We start from the raw sequence: 20,919 nt of genomic DNA, 5'->3' as shown, positions 1-20,919 counted from the left end.
TCCGGTATGGGTTGTCAGAGAAGTGGTGGAGTGCGATGGCAACGCGGCTGCCAGAGTGGGCGTGCGCTCGGCAGGAGTGGAACAAATGTGAGCTTCTGAACTTATTCTCCACTCCCTCTGCACGCACCTCTTGCTTCATTTCTGAGAATTCCTTCTCTCCCCTTACTCTCTGCACTCTCTGAACCTTCTCTCTAAGGAAGCACCCGTTCATCTCCTCCGTTCAGTATCTTCGGCACCGTTGAAGGACGCTCGGCGTTAGGGACTCCAGAAGAACCGTTCGTTTGGCGAAGCTGGACTGGTAAGTCCTTTCCCGCTCTCTGTCACTCGTTTTCATGCATGCGAACTCAGTTCTGAGTTCGTACGTTCGTCATCTTTCTTAAGAGTGAGTAAATCTGATTTGGTGTCGGGGCTCGTTCGTTGTAGTTTGGATTAACGAGCGTTGACGAGCGGGGAACCTGTAGTGGAAAGGAGTGTTTGTGCGTCTGTGGACGTTCGGTCATTTCCAGGTAAGGGAAGCTTATTTAATTTAACTGGTTTGATGTATGAACGTTCGTTATTAACTGCCTGAGTATGATGCATGATGTTGCTATGATTGTGTGGAATGAACGTTCGTTATTTACATGAGTAGGAATGAAATATGATCGAGTTATGTATGATGAATGAAATATATGAGATTTTGATGATGTGGATCAAATGAAATATGAAAGTTGGATTAATATGAATGAATGGAACTGTGAAAGTTTAAGATCAGAAATGAACTGGAATGAAAATGGATTGTAAGAGAATTTCCCATGAAAATGTACGTTCGTACTGGACGGTCATTGACCGTTCGGTTTTCTCTAGTAACAGTTGAAATGTTGACTCTTTCATCCGAATAAAACTCTTGTTGAGGACGAGCGTCCTCGTACTAAAATACTGTGCCTGTACGTTCGTTATTGAAACGGTCTTTGACCGTTCGGTTTTCTTGGTGAACAAAATGGAAATGGGATTCTATCATCCGGATGGAATCCTAGTTGAGGACGAGCGTCCTCTATTTAAAATACTCCGCTTGAGCGTTCGGCCAAGCACTATTGAATCTGGTATTTTTGATAAACTTCCTTCTTTCGTAATTGTATATGTATATGTAACTGTATACTTTTCCGTTCGTAAACATTGCTTCGAAAATCCCTTAGTATATTTATCAATTATTTTAAGGTTATTAACGTTCGGCCTCCAACCTAACGTTCGTACTGGGAAGCGTTCGGTCTTATACTGAGCGATCGTTCAAAAGGGTGCTCAGTCTTATACTAAGCGACCGTTCTAAATGAGGCTCGGTCTTATACTGAGTGCTCGCCCAAATGATGCTCGGTATTATTTTGAGCGCTCGTACTCTTTTCTCGCAAATTAGCGTACGTCTAACTTCAGATTTGCCACGACCGGTCATTGATTGGCAGTGGGTTCAGTATAATAATTTTTATAAAAACGTTTCCTGGAAGTCTTGAAAGGTTCGCGTTGATGTATCCAGCCTAGGGCCTCTATACTTAAATTATTTCTTGGAGTATTGGTTTGAAATCACGAGCGTCAGTTCATTCAACTGATTCTCAAGGTAAATAACGTTCGTCCAAATGAACAGGATATTACTCGGCCATTCCCGAATGTAACTATAACCCTGCCGTTCGTACTTGTATTCGAACGAGCGTCCTTTGGTCTCTCTCACAGCGTTCGTCCTCGGTCTCCTTGGGATAGAACGTTCGATATTTTATGGTATTAATGAATGTGGGATGATGTATAGTAAATGATGAAAAGTATAAGAGATGAATAGAAAGTTGTGACTTTTGAACGAGCATTCCGGGGAGGAACGCCTCAGGATTCGATTATTGAGATTGTAAAGTATGAATGTGGTAAGCTTAGCCGGTCGTTCATCCTGATGTTCCGTGAGTACTCGTCCTCACGTAAAGGGGGTACGTCATGCGTGGGAACGGCAGGAGGTCCTAGTCCTGGTGGTTATTTGGACAGATAGGACTAACCTCGGGTGGCAGCTGATGAGAGTTCCAGTTACTACATCACCCGGGTGCACGAACGCCGAAGCTACACAGAATTCATACAGTCCGGACGGTCAGTCTAGTGTTGAGTTTTTATTTAGTACGTACGTTAAAGTGTGTTGATATGTGATGAATGCGTGCGTTGATAGGTATGTGTGCAATGAACTGTTTACATGAATTTGTATGTTGATGCATGAGTTAAATTACATAAGCTTACCCTGCGTTTTTCCTTGTGTTGTCTCGTTTTGTACGTCCGTCTTGTCATTGCAATGATCATCCGTGTGGATGTGAGCAGAGGGAGACGAGCGTTTGGAAGAGGCGCTGAACGAAGAGAACCTGTTAGAAGTTGAAGTGAAGACCGAGCAGTGAGGCGCTCGGCTATTAATTGTTGGTTGGGTGGTCGTTCGACCACTTCATGTTTTCGTTTTAAGTTAAGTTCGACCATTCGGTATTTTCATGTGTAAACCTTTCGGTCAAGTTTCGTGTACGCTCGACTTTTTCATTTGTAACTCTGAAGACGTGCGGCTTTGCGCGTTCGTTCCTGTTGTAAGACTGTACTCAAGGACGTTCGTCCTTGAGCGTTTATCCTTGGGCGTTCGTTCGTTTTTGTTTTAGTTAGAAAACTGTACTGGATTATTATTAAATGTGATTTTTAATTATATGGTTTATAACTGTATTTGTGAGATGTCACATATTTGGAGAAAAAAATAAAAGTATTTAAAAATAATTTTTTAAAATAAACAGTGAATATCTTCAAATCCTCTCAATCTTCTTACTTCCTGGTTTGCTAGATGAAGATTGTTGCATTTATATGCTATAATGTAGGATTACTGAATATAATATCTTCCTCATCAATCACGAAATATAATCAATATATGATATTATTTTCTTACCAAAAAAGAGACTCAATAATTTTACCACACTTGACTGTAATTGAACAGCGGTGAAAATGTTTTTTAGATTTTTAATACATTTTAATTAAATATAGTTATTTACTATATTATTTTATTTATTGATAAACTTAACCGAATTAATAATTGTATTGGTATTGTATTAATAACGTGTGAAAATGATTATAAATACTTGTCATATTATTGTACTTCAGAAGAAAAGTTATTTAAAACTTTCAATATCGCAAAATAAAAATGTAAGAACAGAATTTTATAATCATTTGTTTTTAAATTTATCCTCACTGAAAAGTATCTTCTTCTTCTACGTAATGTTTTGAGATTTTCTGGTAAAAGTAAATAATGAATGAGTACAAAGAAAATATTGAAACTTGGTCAACAAACCACCAATATGATTATTGAAAATATATTTATCTTTCCAATATCTTGACTTATTGGAAAAGATGAAAACAAAAGTAAATAATATTAATTATATTTATAACATCAATATAGACATTAAATTAATGTTTTTATTGAAAAAATATGAAAGAATAATTATTTGGAAAAATATCAGAAGAGAAGAAAAGTTATTTAAAACTTTCAACATTGCAGAATGAAAATTTAAGAACAGAATTTTATAATTATTTGTTTTCAAATTTATCTTGTTGAAAAGTTTCTTTCTTCTTCTTTTTAATGTTTTGAGATTTTTTTTAAAATATAAATAATAAATAACTACACAAAGAATATTAAAATATTCTCAACCTGTAACGTCCCGGCAACTCACAGGGACCGTTGACTGCCCCCACAGATCACCACTAGGCTTTCCAACCATGGAGTTCTTATGAGTCAGGCTACCGAAAAGTAAATGCATTTTGGTGATATGAGTAGTCAAATCAATTCCTTTAAGCTATCCTTCAACCGTATAGTCCCATACCTATACAGTCTCCAGATCCCTCTCATTCCGGTGTATGTTCGATTCATCCATGTGTCCCTTCCACCGGAAGCCTTGCCAGGAGCCGCTCCTTGTCTGTGCCCCCTGCACCATGCTCCCTGCACCGGTGTCACTCCCCGCCCTCTTATCAGTGCCCGGGTGTCACACAACCACCAATAGATATGATTATTAAAACATATTTATCTTACTAGGATATTGAATAATCCTAAACTCTAAACGTTGATTTATAACCAGTCTACAAAATCCTAAATCCTTTTATAAATTTTGTTATTGTTGAAATAAAAAAAATAGTTCATTCCTCGATTAATACTATGTATATTTATACATTAATCTAGAACGCTAATTTATATTTTTATTAAAATAATAATTATTTAAAAAATATAATAAATATTAATATAATTATTTTTGTATATATTTACGTGAGGTCAAGAGATATACTTTTTCTGTCTCTCAATGTTTGAATCAATTAATGTGAACTGCAAAAGGCATTATGACCTCAAGTTATACGTGATTATGTGAACTGTGTTTCACAACTCGTATTTGGAATTTAGTAAAACGTATTTGTTTTTCGGACTTAATTTTGTATTTATAAGTTATTCCATTGATGTAGAATGAAAACAAACTTAGTTTTAGATTTGGTGAATTACTCATAAATAACTTATCAATATCTTTACGGTGTTACTTTCTCCACTTCTACAAAATACTTTCTCCACCTCTCCATTCCATTTTTACCCTTTAGTAATATTTGAACGAATATAAATATATGATGTATTTTTAAATTGATAGCATTATCTATTGGAGGAGAAACGAATATGAACATCCGTTCACGAATGTTGAAATCTGTTTAATTCCAAGCATTAATGAGTGGATGAGGTGTGATGGAGAGTAGTCATTTTTCCTTTTAATAAATGCAGTGGCATGAATTAAAGGTTATGTATTGGAGGCTGTGACAAACAAGGATTCCCAATGAAGCAGGGAGTGATGACGATCAGGGTTTGCCTGCTTCTTCATAGGGGAACCTATCTGTTCTTAACTTGGTAATTGTAAGAGAGAGGTTCTCCCTACACCACCGCAACCTTCTCCATGAACCTCTTCATTTTTTTGTTCTCAGGTTAAAATATTTCTACTTTTACCCTTAACTTTTTATACTTTTATTAAAAACCCTTGCGGCACAGCACACCCGACCTCCTTCATACTGCTCTCTTTTCCCTTTTCTTTCTCATTTCCGTTTCTATCATCCACCCCCACAACTTCTCTCTTTCTCATTCCTTCTTTTCTCCATTTTTATTTCTCTCTTTTTGTGTTATAGTTTCGTTTTCTTCCCTCTCTTCTCCCATTATTTTCATTTTTTTCCTTCTAGTTACTTCCTTGGAACAAGACGTGGCACGTAGGAGGAAAACTGAAGAGAAAGTGTTAATAATTTAACACCTTTATAATTGCTTTTTGATTATTTATTGTTTTTTAAGTGTCTTTACAAATTCTTGAGCAAAGGGTGAGGATAAGGATTTGGGGATATGGTATGGTCTTCTGTGAGGTTTAACTTCGTGTTTTGCACTTTAGCAAAGATCTGTTGCTTGAAACTTTTTTTAGTAATCCAACTAACACTGCTGGATTAAATATAATGGTGGAAAATAATTCCAAACTCTTGGTACTTAACTCATTTTGCGCTATGCTCACTTTCATTTATGATGTAACTCGAACCCAAAAGGGATATGGAAAATTTCCTTATATGGACATCCGTTGACGAATATAGATATTCGTTCAAGTCAGACGGATCTCAAATGCAGCCTTTTGTTGTTTTCTTGTTTTAAATAGAAATGGTTGAAGATGAAAATGGGAGGAAAAGAAAGAGATAAGAGTAACATAGATAGAGGTATAATCTAGAAACAAAGAGAGATGATTTACTTCCAAGAACACACATCTATGGCGAGAAGCGTGTTTCTCGTGCTATTTGCAGTAGCCACCTTGCTTCAGAGCTCATGGCACAGACCAGACACGCGGTGGGTGATTTTGTCGGCTGGACCATCCATCCTAGGGGTATTACAACCTATATTGCTTGGGTTTCTGGCAAAACCTTCGTCGTAAGGATACTCTCACCTTGGCAAAATCCGAAAACTGTTCAACCTTTTTAAAGAGGATGATGTTAGGAACTATGTCAAACGTGTTAGAATTATTGATTATTGTGTTTAGAGCTGAGTGTGTATGTGTTGTATCTGAGTGTGTGTGAGGTTTGTTCCATTCACTTAATCCTATAAATATAGGATTAAGGAGAAGGGTGTAAACAACTTAGTCATTCAATACATATCCTGTATTCATCTATGGTCCATCATAAATAATTTAAACGCTTATCTCATTGCGGCTCATACATATAATTTATGTGCTGGTCTAACATGAATAAGATCATTTACTCCAACCTAATTTTTTATTTACTGAAAAAATAGACTGAACAATTGTAAATACTAACTTCCCGACCATATCATATACCATACAATAATCATGAATAATAATTAATATGTGAAATATTAAAATTTAATTATAATCAATTAAATTATCGAAATTTAATTATAATATATAAATAACATACTAAAATATTAAAATTTAGTTATATATAAACATAATTTAAATAAATATAAACTTGAAATGTCAAATAATAAAAAAATTTTAAAAAAAATTTAAATATTTATTTATATTTATATTGAGCCGATAAATATTTATTATTTTTGTACTTATTAAAATCTTAAACATATCTTACTGCAGTGCGCGGCGGCGAATATAATAGTATCACATCGTTTGTCAGAAGTTTATACTCAACCTGTGCACGCTCTTTCTACTCTCAGCAAAAGGTTAACATGAACAGCTTATGCTTGTTAATAATATCTTGAACGACATATTTTTCAAAAGTAAATTACTAAAAATAGTATAAACAGATATAGGTGTCAAAAAATTGAGTATTAAAAACATATTACAACATAGAAAACGGTAACACTTTCATAGTTTAAAGTTGGTTTTGGAAGGATTCCGATTAAAAATATTAAATTTAATTACTGAAAACAAAAATATTAAGAAATATTTTATTATCACCCGTGAAAACAAAAATTAAAGCATATTAATGTTAAATTTTTTTATAATTGTACTATATAGTCATATGGTGATATAATGGTATCGACCGGACAAAGTTATCATGAAGAGACAACCGAATGAATAAGCTAATGTTCATGATCACACGTCAGACAATTCAGATAAATAGTATATTAGACATATAATCATAGAAGATGAGAGACCAAACGGATGACATTCGACAATAATCATCCCTAAACATCACCTTTAATCAAAATTATTTGTAAGCGTTGTTTGATAGGTAATGAACTATAATTGGGTCGTGATTACGTTTTTACTAATCACAAGCTCATCTCGAAACCTATAAATACAGGTCAAAAGTAAAAAGATATGTGATTGCATTTATTATGAATTTAAATTTTTACTGTTACCCTTGACCGGATTAATCACTCTGACTTAAGCGCCGGAGTGCCTTTGACATGTACACTCAAGCGGTTTGGAGGACCAACAGAGAAGGACATCGGGGGTACCTTAAACAGGACTTATAGATGGCAAGCTTGTTGAGCCCAGAAATGCCCAAAAGAGATCTTTCATTGCATGGGTGAAAGCCAGCAATAGAGGTCCATACAACTTCATCTAATTTGATGTTCACTTCCTTCACCCTGGAGCAAACAATGCCATCAAAGACTTTGAGATTAACATAAAATACCTTTACCAGATCAGGGTACCTACGTCTTCAACCCCTAATATTCCAACCAATCTCGGAAGTTGAAACCCTCGTTGTGAAAGTAGTTCTAATCCAGGTACTTATGAGGCACAACCTTTCTAATGCGTCAGTAGAATATAAAATTGGTTTGCGCCTCTTCGTCAACCATCTGGTCCTGTATGTCTCATCTTCTTTGCGACCCTTTTCATCCTCTTGGGTTTTGATGAGGAAGCCATTTCGATTGGTCAAGGTAGGGATATTTCTGGGGTTTGGGAGAAGCTAAAATTAGGAAATTGGTTTCTAAAGTTAAAAATAGATGAAGAATGGTGGTTACTAAAAGGAGTTAGAAATGGTGAGAGATTAAAGGTGGTTATTAGGTGATTTTGAGGAAGAAATGCTTTGGGGTTCTAGGGTTTTGGGTAGAATAGATGAGAGCATATGGTGAGAATTGATTAAGGTTTCAATGTAACGGATTAAGGTGTACTAGGAACCCAAGTATCAGAAAAAGTGGACTTGTAGTAGTTTTAATCAATTATCGTTTTAATCTAATCGATTAAGGTTTTGACCTAATCGATTAAAGCTGAGAAAGACCCCTAAGCAGTGAAACTATAGAAAAACACCTAATTGAGAGTTTATCTAATTGATTAAAACTTGCATATTTGGTTTTCTAAGGAGTTTTTCACATTTTATTGTAATGTATGCCATATTTATTTAATTTTATGCAATGCTAAGTTATATTTGGCTATTATGATGTGCAACTAATGTTAAGAATGCCTAATTCACTTCTAATTGTATAAAACCTCTCCTTTGATAATGGTTTTGTGAAACTTCTAGATGAAGCTAATGAGATTATGAATAAAGAGAGGGTTGAGCTTGAGGAGATGAAGAAGACGACTGAAGACAATGATGAGGAAGCATCTAGTATTCATGAACTAGATGAAAAAGGGAGAAAGGAAGATGAAGATGTTGAGAAGAACAACAGTGTGAGAAGCTCGGATACTGAGATGACAAAAAATATGATAAGTAAGATTTCATACCAGATGAAGAAGTCGACCAATGCTGTTGAGAGGTCGACCAAGATTATTGAGAAATCGCCTAAAGTCAGAAACAGTTGGTCGAAATTATTGAAAGTCGGGCATAACAAAGTTGGTCAAAGCGTTAAAAAGGTCAACCAAGATAAAAGATAAGAAAGTCATAAGGAAAAAGAAGTTAAATATGATTGAAAGAAAGAAGTCCGATGTGGACTGATGCACATGAGAAGTTGAATAAAGGAAAGAAAATTTAAGTTTACGAGGGAGTTTTATTGGAATAAACTTAAATTTTAGGAGTTTTGTTAATAGTTTTGTTTAAATCTTATTTTATTATAGTTTGAATCTAATAATATTTAGTTTGATTTTGATAAAGATAAATAAGGATAAGTAGTTTTGATTTTCTATTTATTTAGGTGCAGTATTATTTTATTTTATTGATATAAGATAGAGATAGATTAAGTAGATTTTATTTTAAGTTAGTTAATATTTTATTTTCAATTTTTATTATTTGTACTTGGTCCAAGATTCTATTTACATCTATTTAAAGGTTATCAAGGTTCAATGAAAATCAATCACAATGAATTGAGAATTCAAATTATAGGGTCACTTTTTTTAACACATATGATGGTTCTCGTCATTTTCTCACATTGGTTTATGGTAAAAGTCATTTTACATGGTTTACTTTTATTAAGAATAAATATAATTGCTTTACTCTCATACCTCAATTTTCTACCTATGTTCAGAGTCAATTTCATGTTATTATTAAAACCTTTCGATCTGATAATGTTAGAGATCTTTCCTTCCAAGATTTTTTTGTTAATAAAGGTGTTTTACATCAGTTTTCTGGAAAGACCTAAGACACATAGTATGGTTGAAGGAAAACATTTGCACATCCTTAATATTACTAAGTCTTTAATGTTTCAATCCAATATTCCTATGAATATATGGGGTGATTGTATGCAGATTGTTGTGGTTATCATGAATAGAACTCCTAGTCCCATTTTAGGAAATAAATCACTTTATGAATTTTTTTTTATAAGATTCTTGATTATTGTGATCCCAAGGTTTTCGGTACTTTATTGTATCTTTGAATCAAGCACTAGATTTCCACATAGGAGATAAGATATTGAAGATGAGTTTGTTGTTATGGACATGAATAATACTTGGTCTATTACTTATCTCCCTATTGGTAAAAAGCCTATAAGTTACAAATGGTTCTTCAAACTTAAGCTAAATTATGATGTCATTATTTCTAAACATAAAGCTATAGGTTAGTTGCTCATGGATTTACTCAACAATATGGCATTGATTTCCAAGAAAGTTTCTCCCCTGTCGCAAAAATTTCTACTATGCGTCTTCGTTTATCTCTTGATGCATCTAACCCTCTAACTCAACTTGATATCAATAATGCTTTTCTAAATGGTAATCTCATTGAATAAACTTTCATGAATATTCTACCTAGATATACTCATAACTTTCACCTACATCCAATACATCTTTACTCTGTCAACTTCATAAATCCATATATATGGTTTAAAACAAGTTTCAAGGAGTTCGTTTCATAAATTCCTCAATTTTGGTTTCAGCCAATCTAAACATGATATTCTTTATTCACCAAAGGTGATGGCACTAGTTTTGTTTATATTGATGATATTGTTATTGTCAGTTCTAACGTTGGTAGCATTAATTCTGTTGAAATTATTCTTCAAAACATTTTCAAATTGAAAGATCTTTGTGATTTAAGGTTTTTTTTTTCTTGGAATTGAGCTTTCAAAATATCAGGCTAGAATTTTCATGTGTTAGCATCATTATACTTTGAATTGAGCTTGCATACGTAAAATTTCATCTATTCATATGATACCTAATCTTAAGTTGCATAATAATTCTGGAAACTCTCTTTCATTCATAAATGGAGCCAATTTCTCTCTTATCCTTATTCAAAACTTCGAATGTTGCTAATGTCCTTCTAAGATATCTTAAGATCATTATTGGAGGGAATTTTGTTGAAGCTGAATATAGAGTTTTAGCCATTGTTTTTGCTGAACTTGTTTGGTTAAGAAATTTATTGACTAGTTTTCATATCTCTACGTATTATGGACTTGTTTGCAACAAATATGTCACGTCATGAAATAATCAATCATTTAGAAATTGATTTTCATTTCATTAAAGCCTTGTTCTTTTAAGTGGATTTGAGAGGATTTGAAGATAAATATTTTTGTCGTTTATTTGAGTGAATTTGGAGATAAATGAGAGTGAATTTAGAAATAAAATTTGTAAGAATTAGTATAGAATTGTATTGACGTGACAAATTAAAAAAATTTATTTCCAAATTCACTCTCATTTACCTCCAAATTCACTCAAATAAACGACAAAAAAATTTATCTTCAAATCCTCTCAAATCCCCTCAAATCCACTCCCTCAAATTCACTCAAAAGAACAAGGCCTAAAGGACAAGTGGAAAAGGGAACTATCAGATTAATTCATGTCCACAAACATCATGAACTTGCTGACATTTTTACTAGGGTTTAAATCACACCAGTTTCCTCTTTTTCATTTCCAAGATGAGCATATACAATATTCTTCTTCCATCTTTGACAGGTCCTACTGATTAGGTTTAATTAAGTTTAGTTGGTTCAGTTTATGTTACTAGTACAAAATAAGCCTTTAAGGTTTTGCATTCAACATTGTAATACAAAAATTTCAACATAAAAAATGATTGGTGATGTTTTTGTAAATAAATATTCAATTTTGTTGTCAAAATTTATACTTTTCTGACATCATATGATCATTAGACGTCAGAATTTTCAATTTATGACGTCATATTAGGAAAATTTGATGAAAATTTTTGGTGTCGAGGTGAAAATATACCTACATATGACATCAAATACCCTAGTTTCAGACATCGAATACCCTGGTTTCAGACATCAAAGAACTATAAGACTTCAAAATATCACTTTTCAGACATTATATATTAGTGAATTTATTAAAAATTTGGGCGGAAAGGGTGAAAATTTATTCACTTTATCTTTATGCGAAACATTCTTCTCTACTCAAACTTTTTTGGATGAAGTTTTCGGCAATCATCACATATAATCTTTCTTTCATTTTACACAAATGCAAGTTGATTAATTACTTTATGTATAAATTTCTTTCATTTTGACTAATTGATTTCGTGCACAAGTACTCTTTGGAGCATAGACACATTCTCCTTTCTCCCTCGTTGGCGGCAACACTTTATTTTGACGGCGAACCCACCTTCAAGAAGGTTAGTTTTGTTTTGGGCTTTCTTTTTTTATAAGCTATAAATTGGTTAAACTTGTTGGTAGTGTTGATATTGGTATTGTTGAATTTGTTTGTTATTCATAAAGTGTATACATCCAAATTTAGAATAAAACTAAGAGTATAGTCAAAACAACTTCAAATGACCTGAAAATTTGTTCAAAGCACAAAAAAATCATGAGAAGTCCCATAAAAAATTTTAGATCAAAATTCAAAGTCTAAGTATGTGAAATATTTTTGCAAAGTTTGAAAAAAAACAAAATAAATTGACCAAAAATAGAAAACGACATTTTTAAAAAAAATCTAGAAAGAACATCTAGTTATGCGGGTAAAAACTGTAAAAATGAATTATTTATTAAAAAAAAATAAAGGAGGGACAATATTAGAAAGTGCATTTTTGGATGTCGTTTGACTTATTTGCCATTAGAAATTGGTCATTTTTTACGTCAATTAATGTCCAAAATCCCAATTTTGACGTCAAATGAGTCAAATGACGTTCAAAAATGTACTTCAGAAACTTTGACGCTCAACGACAAGGATGTCTAAAATACTTATTTTCTGATGTCAATCAACGTCTTTCTTTTTTTGCTTCCTATGTCAATCAACATCTCCCGTTGTGACCTTGATATTTTCACCGACATCAAAGGTCGAAAATAAGAGACGTCAAAGTCCGTTTTTGTACAAGTATGTATCAATTAGGTTTAGCTAGATTAGTTTTTCTTCTTCTTCTACTTTTTCTTCTTCTTCAATAGAAATATGTTCTTGCTTTGTTTTTTTTCCTTCTTGACGTGTGATATTTTGTTATAAATTACATTGTTATCATTAGACAATGTAAACATTCTATAATTTCTAACATATTTAATAGGTAAAATAATATCAAATGTCTAATTAAACAAAAACTAAAAAGATAAGTTTGGCGGGTGAGTTTATCCCCTCATGCACCTGTTAGTAAGACACTATTACCCATCCATAACAAATTACAAAAATGAAATCAAAGTTGCTTTATGAGACAAAGTTAAAAACAAAAAAATTGAATTACAAATATGCAATCATTACGAAGCTACTTATAAATACACTGAGGAAATTTAAAATTTATGAAATATGAATCAAATTTATATAAGAGACCTAACATAGTCTCTACCTAAATTTATGAATGTATGAAATTCAAATTCACACTTGAATTCTTAAGAATTTTAAGTTCACTAGTATCAATTTGTCTTCGTAAATGACGGCCTAGTATTAACGAAACTTTACAATAATATTTCATCTTCATCACATAAATATCCAATAGAAAAAGAAAGTCTCGTCCACCTTTGTAAGACATATTCAATAATCTTGTGAAGGAACTCAATAGAGTGAGTGATTCATAAGTTTTAAGACCTTAGAAATAGGTTCTTCACATCTCCCATTAGTTAATAGATAAGGGCATAATATGATGCCTACTTCCAAATAACAAAACTCCATTAATATTAAGTTTGTCAATAAGTGCAAGCACAGTGAAACTTTTTTACTTGCTAACTTTTTCTACCTCAATGTCACAACCGGGATCACAATAGAGAAACATAGTTCTTTTTTATTTGCTAACTATATTTTCATTGGCAATTAAAAAATCAGAGATACATGGCTCTTTTTAGAAAACTAAAAAATGTAATGAAAATATTTATGTGAGTTCAATGATGATTGACCTTGTTTTTATATATATATATATATATATATATATATATATATATATATATATATATATATATATATATATATATATATATATATATATTCTCATTCATAATAGATATTAGGGTTTACATAGTTATTTTTATAAAAGAAATTTTGAAAGTGGATATATTTAAATGTTTTAAAGATGTAATTGTTTTGAATGAGTAATTTTATATTAAAATTTGAATTGTCAAGCATATATGATAATCAACATGATAATCTATAACTTTTAAGTTTTATTATGTGAATAAAAATTTTAATTATCAAACAAATTTGAGGCTAAATAAATAATTATTTTCAAAATCATTATGAGAATGCAAATTTTAATTATCAAGCAAGAATGAGACTTAACATGATATTCAATCATTTTCAAAATTTATACGAATAAAAACTTTAATTATTACATAAATTCAAGACATAACATGGGAAACAATTTCCAAAGGTATGAATGAAAAATTTACATCAAGTTCCTTTTTAAAATATTAAACAGCAATAAAAACTACAAAGATTTTAATATATGGTATGATTTAAATCAACTAGTTTTAATCATGATGTGTTTTAAAAGGTAGTCATTGAATGCCTGATATTAATTGCCATCCAATAGATAGATGATTTAGAACCAAGAAGATTCAAAAAGACTATAGGAGGCGGAGAGAGTCAGCAATGATAGTGTGCCATGGAAGAAGAAATTGAATATTTGAAGAGGAACCACACTTAGATGCTTGTTGATCTACCCAAATATAAAAAGGTAGTCAGATATAAATGGATATTCAAGAGAAGAGGGAAGCAATGTCATGAATAAAAAAAGAAAGATTTTAGATTGGTGACGAAAGGAAGGTGATGCGGAAATTCTCCCATGATCTTTATGAATACAATAATAGTTTGTATAAACAAGATTAACTCATAAATAGATCCCAATTGGATACTTGAAGTTTGATTATGAGTATGAAAACATCTTAATTAACACATCAGCGCATACATATTTGGATCAAAATTTGTAAAAAGTAACCTTGGTGTTGATTTCGACTAAAACTTTTGTTTTAGATCAAATGTAATTGCACTAATTTAGTTTTATACGTTGTTGCATTGTAGAATTCTAATTGGTATTGAAAGTGTAAACATATGTAGAAATTGTATGATCATGAAGCCTTTCTAAATATGTTGAATGCCTGTGACTGCAATTGGATGATCCATTATCAACAGACGAAAAACAATGTAATCATGAATCTGACTCATGTAGCATGAATTCTATTAGGCTTACAATGGAGATTTTTTGCCAAATCATCTCCAATATCCTATTCATTGCTCTCCTTTACATTAGACCCAAGTTAGTATAAAAGATGAAACAAAAATATTGCTTTCTAACAAATCCTGTGTGGAAGCTTGTCAGTGTTGTATGGTTTTTGCACTTCATTCTAAAGATTTTTTATATTGTTAACAACAAGCTCAACATTTTTTGATAAACTTTCTGTTTGTTCCTCAACAGTCTCCAGAAGGGAGAATAGCTGTCTGCGATATTGCTGACATAATCGATCTCGGTACTCAAGTTCCTTTGTGAGTTGTTGAATTATCCTATCCTTTGACTCCTGCAAGTAAGCAAAATTGTTAAGATTTCATAAATGCATTAGTTTAAAATGCAGAAAGAGAAAAATGCTGGCTGAGTAGATGTTGATACTGATGTTTCTGGTGTAGTATGAGTATAATCCTTCAAATGTTTCAGGTGTCTGAAGTGTTTGAACTTTGAAAATATGTAAGGAAAGTTCAAGTGAAGATGCCAAGATAAAAATATGCCAACTGTTCTGCAAATTTTCACTCAATGCAAATTATAATTTTGAATAACATTTTGCTAGTGATTCAGAGCTGATCTTCTAATAAGGAAAAAGTTCACCACTTTCATCAATCTCCTAGTGTGACACAAGAGACTGCTGGAGATATCCTATAGTAACATATACTTATGTATAACTTCACATCATATTTGGACATAATATAAAAATAGGAGCCAAATACAAATGGTACCTAATACAACTGGCAGATTCATTGCATACATATACTGACACTTGAATTCCTGAAAATCTTTCCATCAAGAGCAAGTCTCTTCAATATTAGTATACTTCCCTTCAAGCGAAAACATTCTAACACGACACTACTTTCAATCCAAAATCCAAAATCCAAAACCTAAAACCTTAAGACAATATAAATTTAGGAGTCTTTTTCCTCTCAACTATTTTATTTTTATTATGTGGAATTTAGACTCGCTTGGATTCCTAACAAATATGACACTAAAACAACATGCTCTTCAGAAGCATGGAATTAGAATGAACAAGTCTTAATTCATTTTTTTGACCCAATAAACCTTAATTCTGAAAAAGCAAAAGAATGAGTAGCCAAGATGAGATTTTTTAACATTGTGCTAAATTAATCTTGTCAGCATTCTGGATGATAAGAAAATGAAATCAAATAAGAATGAATATGCATCAATGGTGTTCAATCTAAGAAGTTTGGGAATACAAACTGCTATAGAAATCTTTAAAATATAGGAATCTTTAAAATAGCCTCACTTGTGTGACATCAAGAAGTACACTCAACTCTGCTGTTGGTCAAATAAAATAGTTACTCACAAAACATGTTGCCTAAAAGAACAAATAATAACAAATAATTTTACCTTTTTATAAAGAGCAACAGATCTGTGATCTACTGATCTTTACATAACATAAATAGAGATAGAACAACCTTTCATAATATTGAAGATTAAAGACTACTTCAAAAGTTTAAGTTGTGCAAACAGGAATTACTACTCTAAAGGACATTTCTTGTCCCAATTTGCAATAGATTAAAGTAAAATATGACTCCGTATTCAATTTTAATATCGAGATCAGGAATTGAAGAAGATAAAACTCACAATCATTTTACTATATGAAGGAGAACCAGAAGCATTTAGTAGATGACTGTGCTCCTTCACAAATTTAGTAACCACCCACTTCCCACATTTATTAACTTTAACCAACATCATGGCTTCACAACCTTCTCTTATGCTAGTCCTTGGTTTATGAACAGGCTTGGTTTTATTTCTAACCCTCACATGAAAACCTTGCTTATTGCATGAAAAACGGCGTGAAATGATTCGGTTGTCAACCTCAGAACGGTGGCAGCGATCAAGGCGAACAACAAACCCTTCATGTTTTGCATATTTCTCATAAAAGTTCTTAGCAGCTTCCTCTGACTCAAATTCCATACCAACATCTGGCTCCCCAATAGAACTGCCTTCAAATGCTGCTGATATTTGATCAGTAGAATTTTCAACTGTTTCTGCCACAGCTTCCAAATCCACTAATAAGACAATAGTAAGAAAATGACCATTCAATGAAACTATCCAATCATGGGCTTATCTATTTAAATCTTGCATAAATACATTTTCAAAAGAAAATTCACCGAAGCAAAATTCTATCTTCAAATTTCAACCACCACGACAATCAAAGCCTTATTCCAGTAAGTAGGTTTTGGCAAAGTTGCATTAATTTCGGTTTAAGACCAGATTTTTAGTATACTATTCATCATAAATCCCTCTAAATAAGTTTCTCAATGTTCTTCTTCATCTCCCTCCCTGACTATCTTTACTCTCCTTAATGATGCTTCAAATGGTTTTCCATCCAATTTTAACAGTTTGTTTAATTTGTAGTTACACTTGAGAATAACCAAAACTGAAGACAAGTGCATTACGAAAATATGCAGCCCCAAACCAAATTGAGCTTACCTTCGACAAAAGAAATGGAAGAATGGTATTGAATCCCAATATTTCAAAATCTCAACAAACAGTAACAAATTGCCATTCTCTGAATTTATCTTACAAAATTAACAAACCCATTTGCTATAACAAAGTTTTCCCTGGCAGATTCAACCGTACATAAGCTCTAGCGAATACATAAAAAAAGAGGGTGTGGGTGTGTGTAGGTTGAAACTCCCCACATACAAGAATTTTCCTGAAATCATACCCATCAGTGAAAATGTGAAATTTTAAAGGCAATGAAGTGAAATGAATCAACCCAGAATGAGTAAGCTTACTTGGTAGGAATTAACACAGGGATGTGTGCAAGTAGGGTTAAATTGGTGGAAGATAATGCGAGAAAGTTGAACAATGAAAGTAAATGTGTTCAATGAAGGAAGAAGAATGTCATGACTTTTATGTTTTTTTCATTTGTAATAAAATCATTTTTTTTTGGCTTAATGTTGGTCATTTCTGGATATTTCTGATGTTTTTAAGTTTTTTGTCTTTAAAAATTTAAGTGATTCTCGAAATATTTTTAATTTTTATTCATAATATATTTAAAATTAAATTTATTGATTTTTATTAAATATTTTTTATTAAGTGGTAATGTATTAAGTGAACCAAAAGCAATGTGCAAAACCAAAACAGAACCAGTCTATAAATAAATAAAATAAAATATCTTGTAGACTAGAAAAGAAAATAAAAAAGAGAAATACTTTTATATCTCTTAAAAAGTTACTACGACCTAGTAACTGCGTAGGTATTATCCTTTGACTTTAGTATAATTACAAAATTATTTTTTAATAATTCCTGATGTCAAAATATCTTTACTGAATCTATTACTTTTGACAAAAACTACGAGAAAAATAAAAAGTCTAATATTAAAATTTGATAAAAAAAACTTAAATATTAAAGTATGTTTCAGTTTTTATTTTATATTTAATTTTTCAAGTTTATGGTAAATTTAAGTATTCTTAATTAAATTTCTAATTCTTTTCTTTTATATATAATTCTTAAAAAAATTATAATTTTAGAAGTAGATATTTGTCATTTTTTCTTCATGTATTAATAAATGTGAGGTCAAATGATACTTTGGTTAAAGTAAAATAATTAATGACTTTTATTCAATAAGCTTTTAATAAAAATGATAAAATATATTGGTTAAAATAATGATAAATATGTTTAAGTAATAAGTACAATGTGTATTGGATTAAATATTAAATCATTTGTAAATTTCTTATTATGAACGCTTTAATTATGTTTTGCTTAGTTAGATTTCATTATATGTTGTTCACATTCTTAATTAAATTGGTGGTCAAATGTGATTACATGTTGTTTACGGTCAATAATTGGTGTCAATATATATTTAAAACAATAAAACCATAGAAAGTTACTAAATATACTCAATTTGGTATGATGACACTTGTCTAGCATTTTGGATTTTTAGTCATTTGTCATTTGCACTTAAATTTCCTACTCTTTTTAGATAAATTTTTCACTCTGTTTTTCTCTTTCATGCTTCTTCATATTCTTATTCGATCCTAGCTTCTTCTTCTTCATCTTCTTCAAAGTTTGTTTTCATACTTTTTTAGGCGAGTATTAATTTAAAGGTTAAGTCTTCTTCAACTACATTTTTTTTTGTCATTTCATTGTTCTAAAAGAAGTTGTTTTGGGCTATTGTGTTGTCCTTCTTAGTTTCAATTTTACTTTTCATAGTATGAGTTTATAGTTATCGTTTGGATGGAATGGCTGCGATAGTCTGAAAGACATGCTGACGGGATAACCAGGATGGATGGGCTGACGTGATGTCTGGGTTGATAGAGATGACCAGGATGGAAGTTTTACTTTTCATAGTATGAGTTTATAGTTATCGTTTGGATGGAATGGCTGCGATAGTCTGATAGACGGGATGACAGGGTAACCAGGATGTATGGGCTGGCGTGATGTATGGGTTAATAGAGATGACCAGGATGGAAGAGTTGGAGAGGATGGATCAGACTGACTAGATGGTCGGGATGGATAGGATGGACAGACTAGTTGATTTGTAGGTTCTGGTATGGACAACCATAATGGACAAAATATCTTGGCTGATGGGTTGGTGTGACAACTAAGCTAACAAGGATGACCAAGATGGACAAGCTAACAAGGATGACCAAGATGGACAAGCTAACGGGATGGTTGGGCTGACTACGATGGACAGGCTGACGGGATGGACGGGGTGACCAAGTTGAACAAGATGGACCAAACTGATTGGATGACCGAGATGTATTGGATGGATGGATGACGAAATGGTTGGGATTGATGAACTGACCGATTTATATGGGCTAGCTTGGATGGCTGGGTGGACAAGCTTGTCGATCCTGCCTGCCTAACTTGGATGACTGGATGGATGAAATGGTTGAGTTGGCCTGTCTGGCCGAGCTGGCTAGGATGAATGGGTTGACTGATCTAGCCAGGATGGATAAATTGACAATATGGTCGGGATTGTCAGAATCATCGATATGATCGTACTGGTCAGGATCAATGAGCTGACGGAATGACCAAAATAATAGAAAAAAAAAACAAACTGACGAAATAGTCAAATGAACAAACTACATACTTGATCTTTTGTTATCCTTAGTGAAAAAATAAATAAATAAAAAGCATGTGCGTACACACGGATCAGTGACTGGTATTAGGTTAAAAAGTTATGCCCAATAACCTAAAAATGAGTATGACCTTCCCATGAATTCAACTAAAGTGAATGGATAAATTAGTTTTTATTGTTGACTGTTGTCGCCATTGTTTTGGGAAAGGTAATTGATTGGTGAAAAAGGTTGAAAAATCTGGTTAAGTTGTGTATGGTGCTTTAAATGTGCATATCACTTGCAAAATGGATTTAAGAAACCATTGGTCATGTCTTGTAGATTCTATAGTGCCCTCGAATACATGCTTTGATGGCTTTATGAATTACTACAATAATGCACTTAATGGTGTTGGACTTGGGTACACACATATATTACCGTACGTCTATCATTTCTCTATAAAGTCAGCTTAAATAAGTTTCAGATTTTCAATATACAACTAATTTTTTAGTGCCTAATAAATACATTTTTTTAACTTTGCATGCCTGATAAATTAAACACTTTAGTGTAAGTATTTTTTGCTTCCTGTGTCAGTTATGTTATTCATGTGATCATTAAGTTGAATCACATGTCTTACAATTTAGAGTGTTAAAGAACGATATGTATTAATTTTTATTTTTATTTTTGTTACATGCTTGCTATGATAAATAATAACTTGAAATACCAAAATGAAAATATAAAATGTTTCAAAGATCGCTTAAAAAAAGGACTAGTCAACATAATAACTAAGGAAATACAAATATGGTTTAATGTCTCAATAGGTCCCTATTTTTGTTCAAAATTTGAAATAGGTCCCTTTATTTTTTGGCGTCTCAATTGAGTCCTTATTTTTGTTAATTTGATGCAAATAAATCATTTCCGTCAATTTCATCAAACGGCATTAATG

At 32.1% G+C, this 20,919-nt stretch overlaps 1 protein-coding gene across 1 annotated transcript; it reads right to left on the bottom strand.

Annotated features, from left to right (window-relative positions):
- Positions 1-14,803: 14,803 nt before the first annotated feature.
- LOC124843968 (protein FAR1-RELATED SEQUENCE 5-like) lies at positions 14,804-17,829 on the bottom strand. Its single transcript, XM_088094086.1, has 3 exons — positions 17,706-17,829; positions 16,546-16,973; positions 14,804-15,232 (listed from the first exon to the last, which is right to left on the bottom strand). Coding segments are annotated over exons 1-3 (600 nt in total). The 5' UTR covers positions 17,707-17,829; the 3' UTR covers positions 14,804-15,061.
- Positions 17,830-20,919: the final 3,090 nt, after the last annotated feature.

This window comes from Vigna umbellata, chromosome 7, assembly GCF_029865625.1.
Source record: "Vigna umbellata cultivar VRB3 chromosome 7, Vumbellata_1.0, whole genome shotgun sequence".
NCBI classification, from domain to species: Eukaryota; Viridiplantae; Streptophyta; class Magnoliopsida; order Fabales; family Fabaceae; genus Vigna; species Vigna umbellata.
Note: the sequence above shows the minus strand (reverse complement) of the source record. Positions and strands in the feature narration are given on the sequence as shown.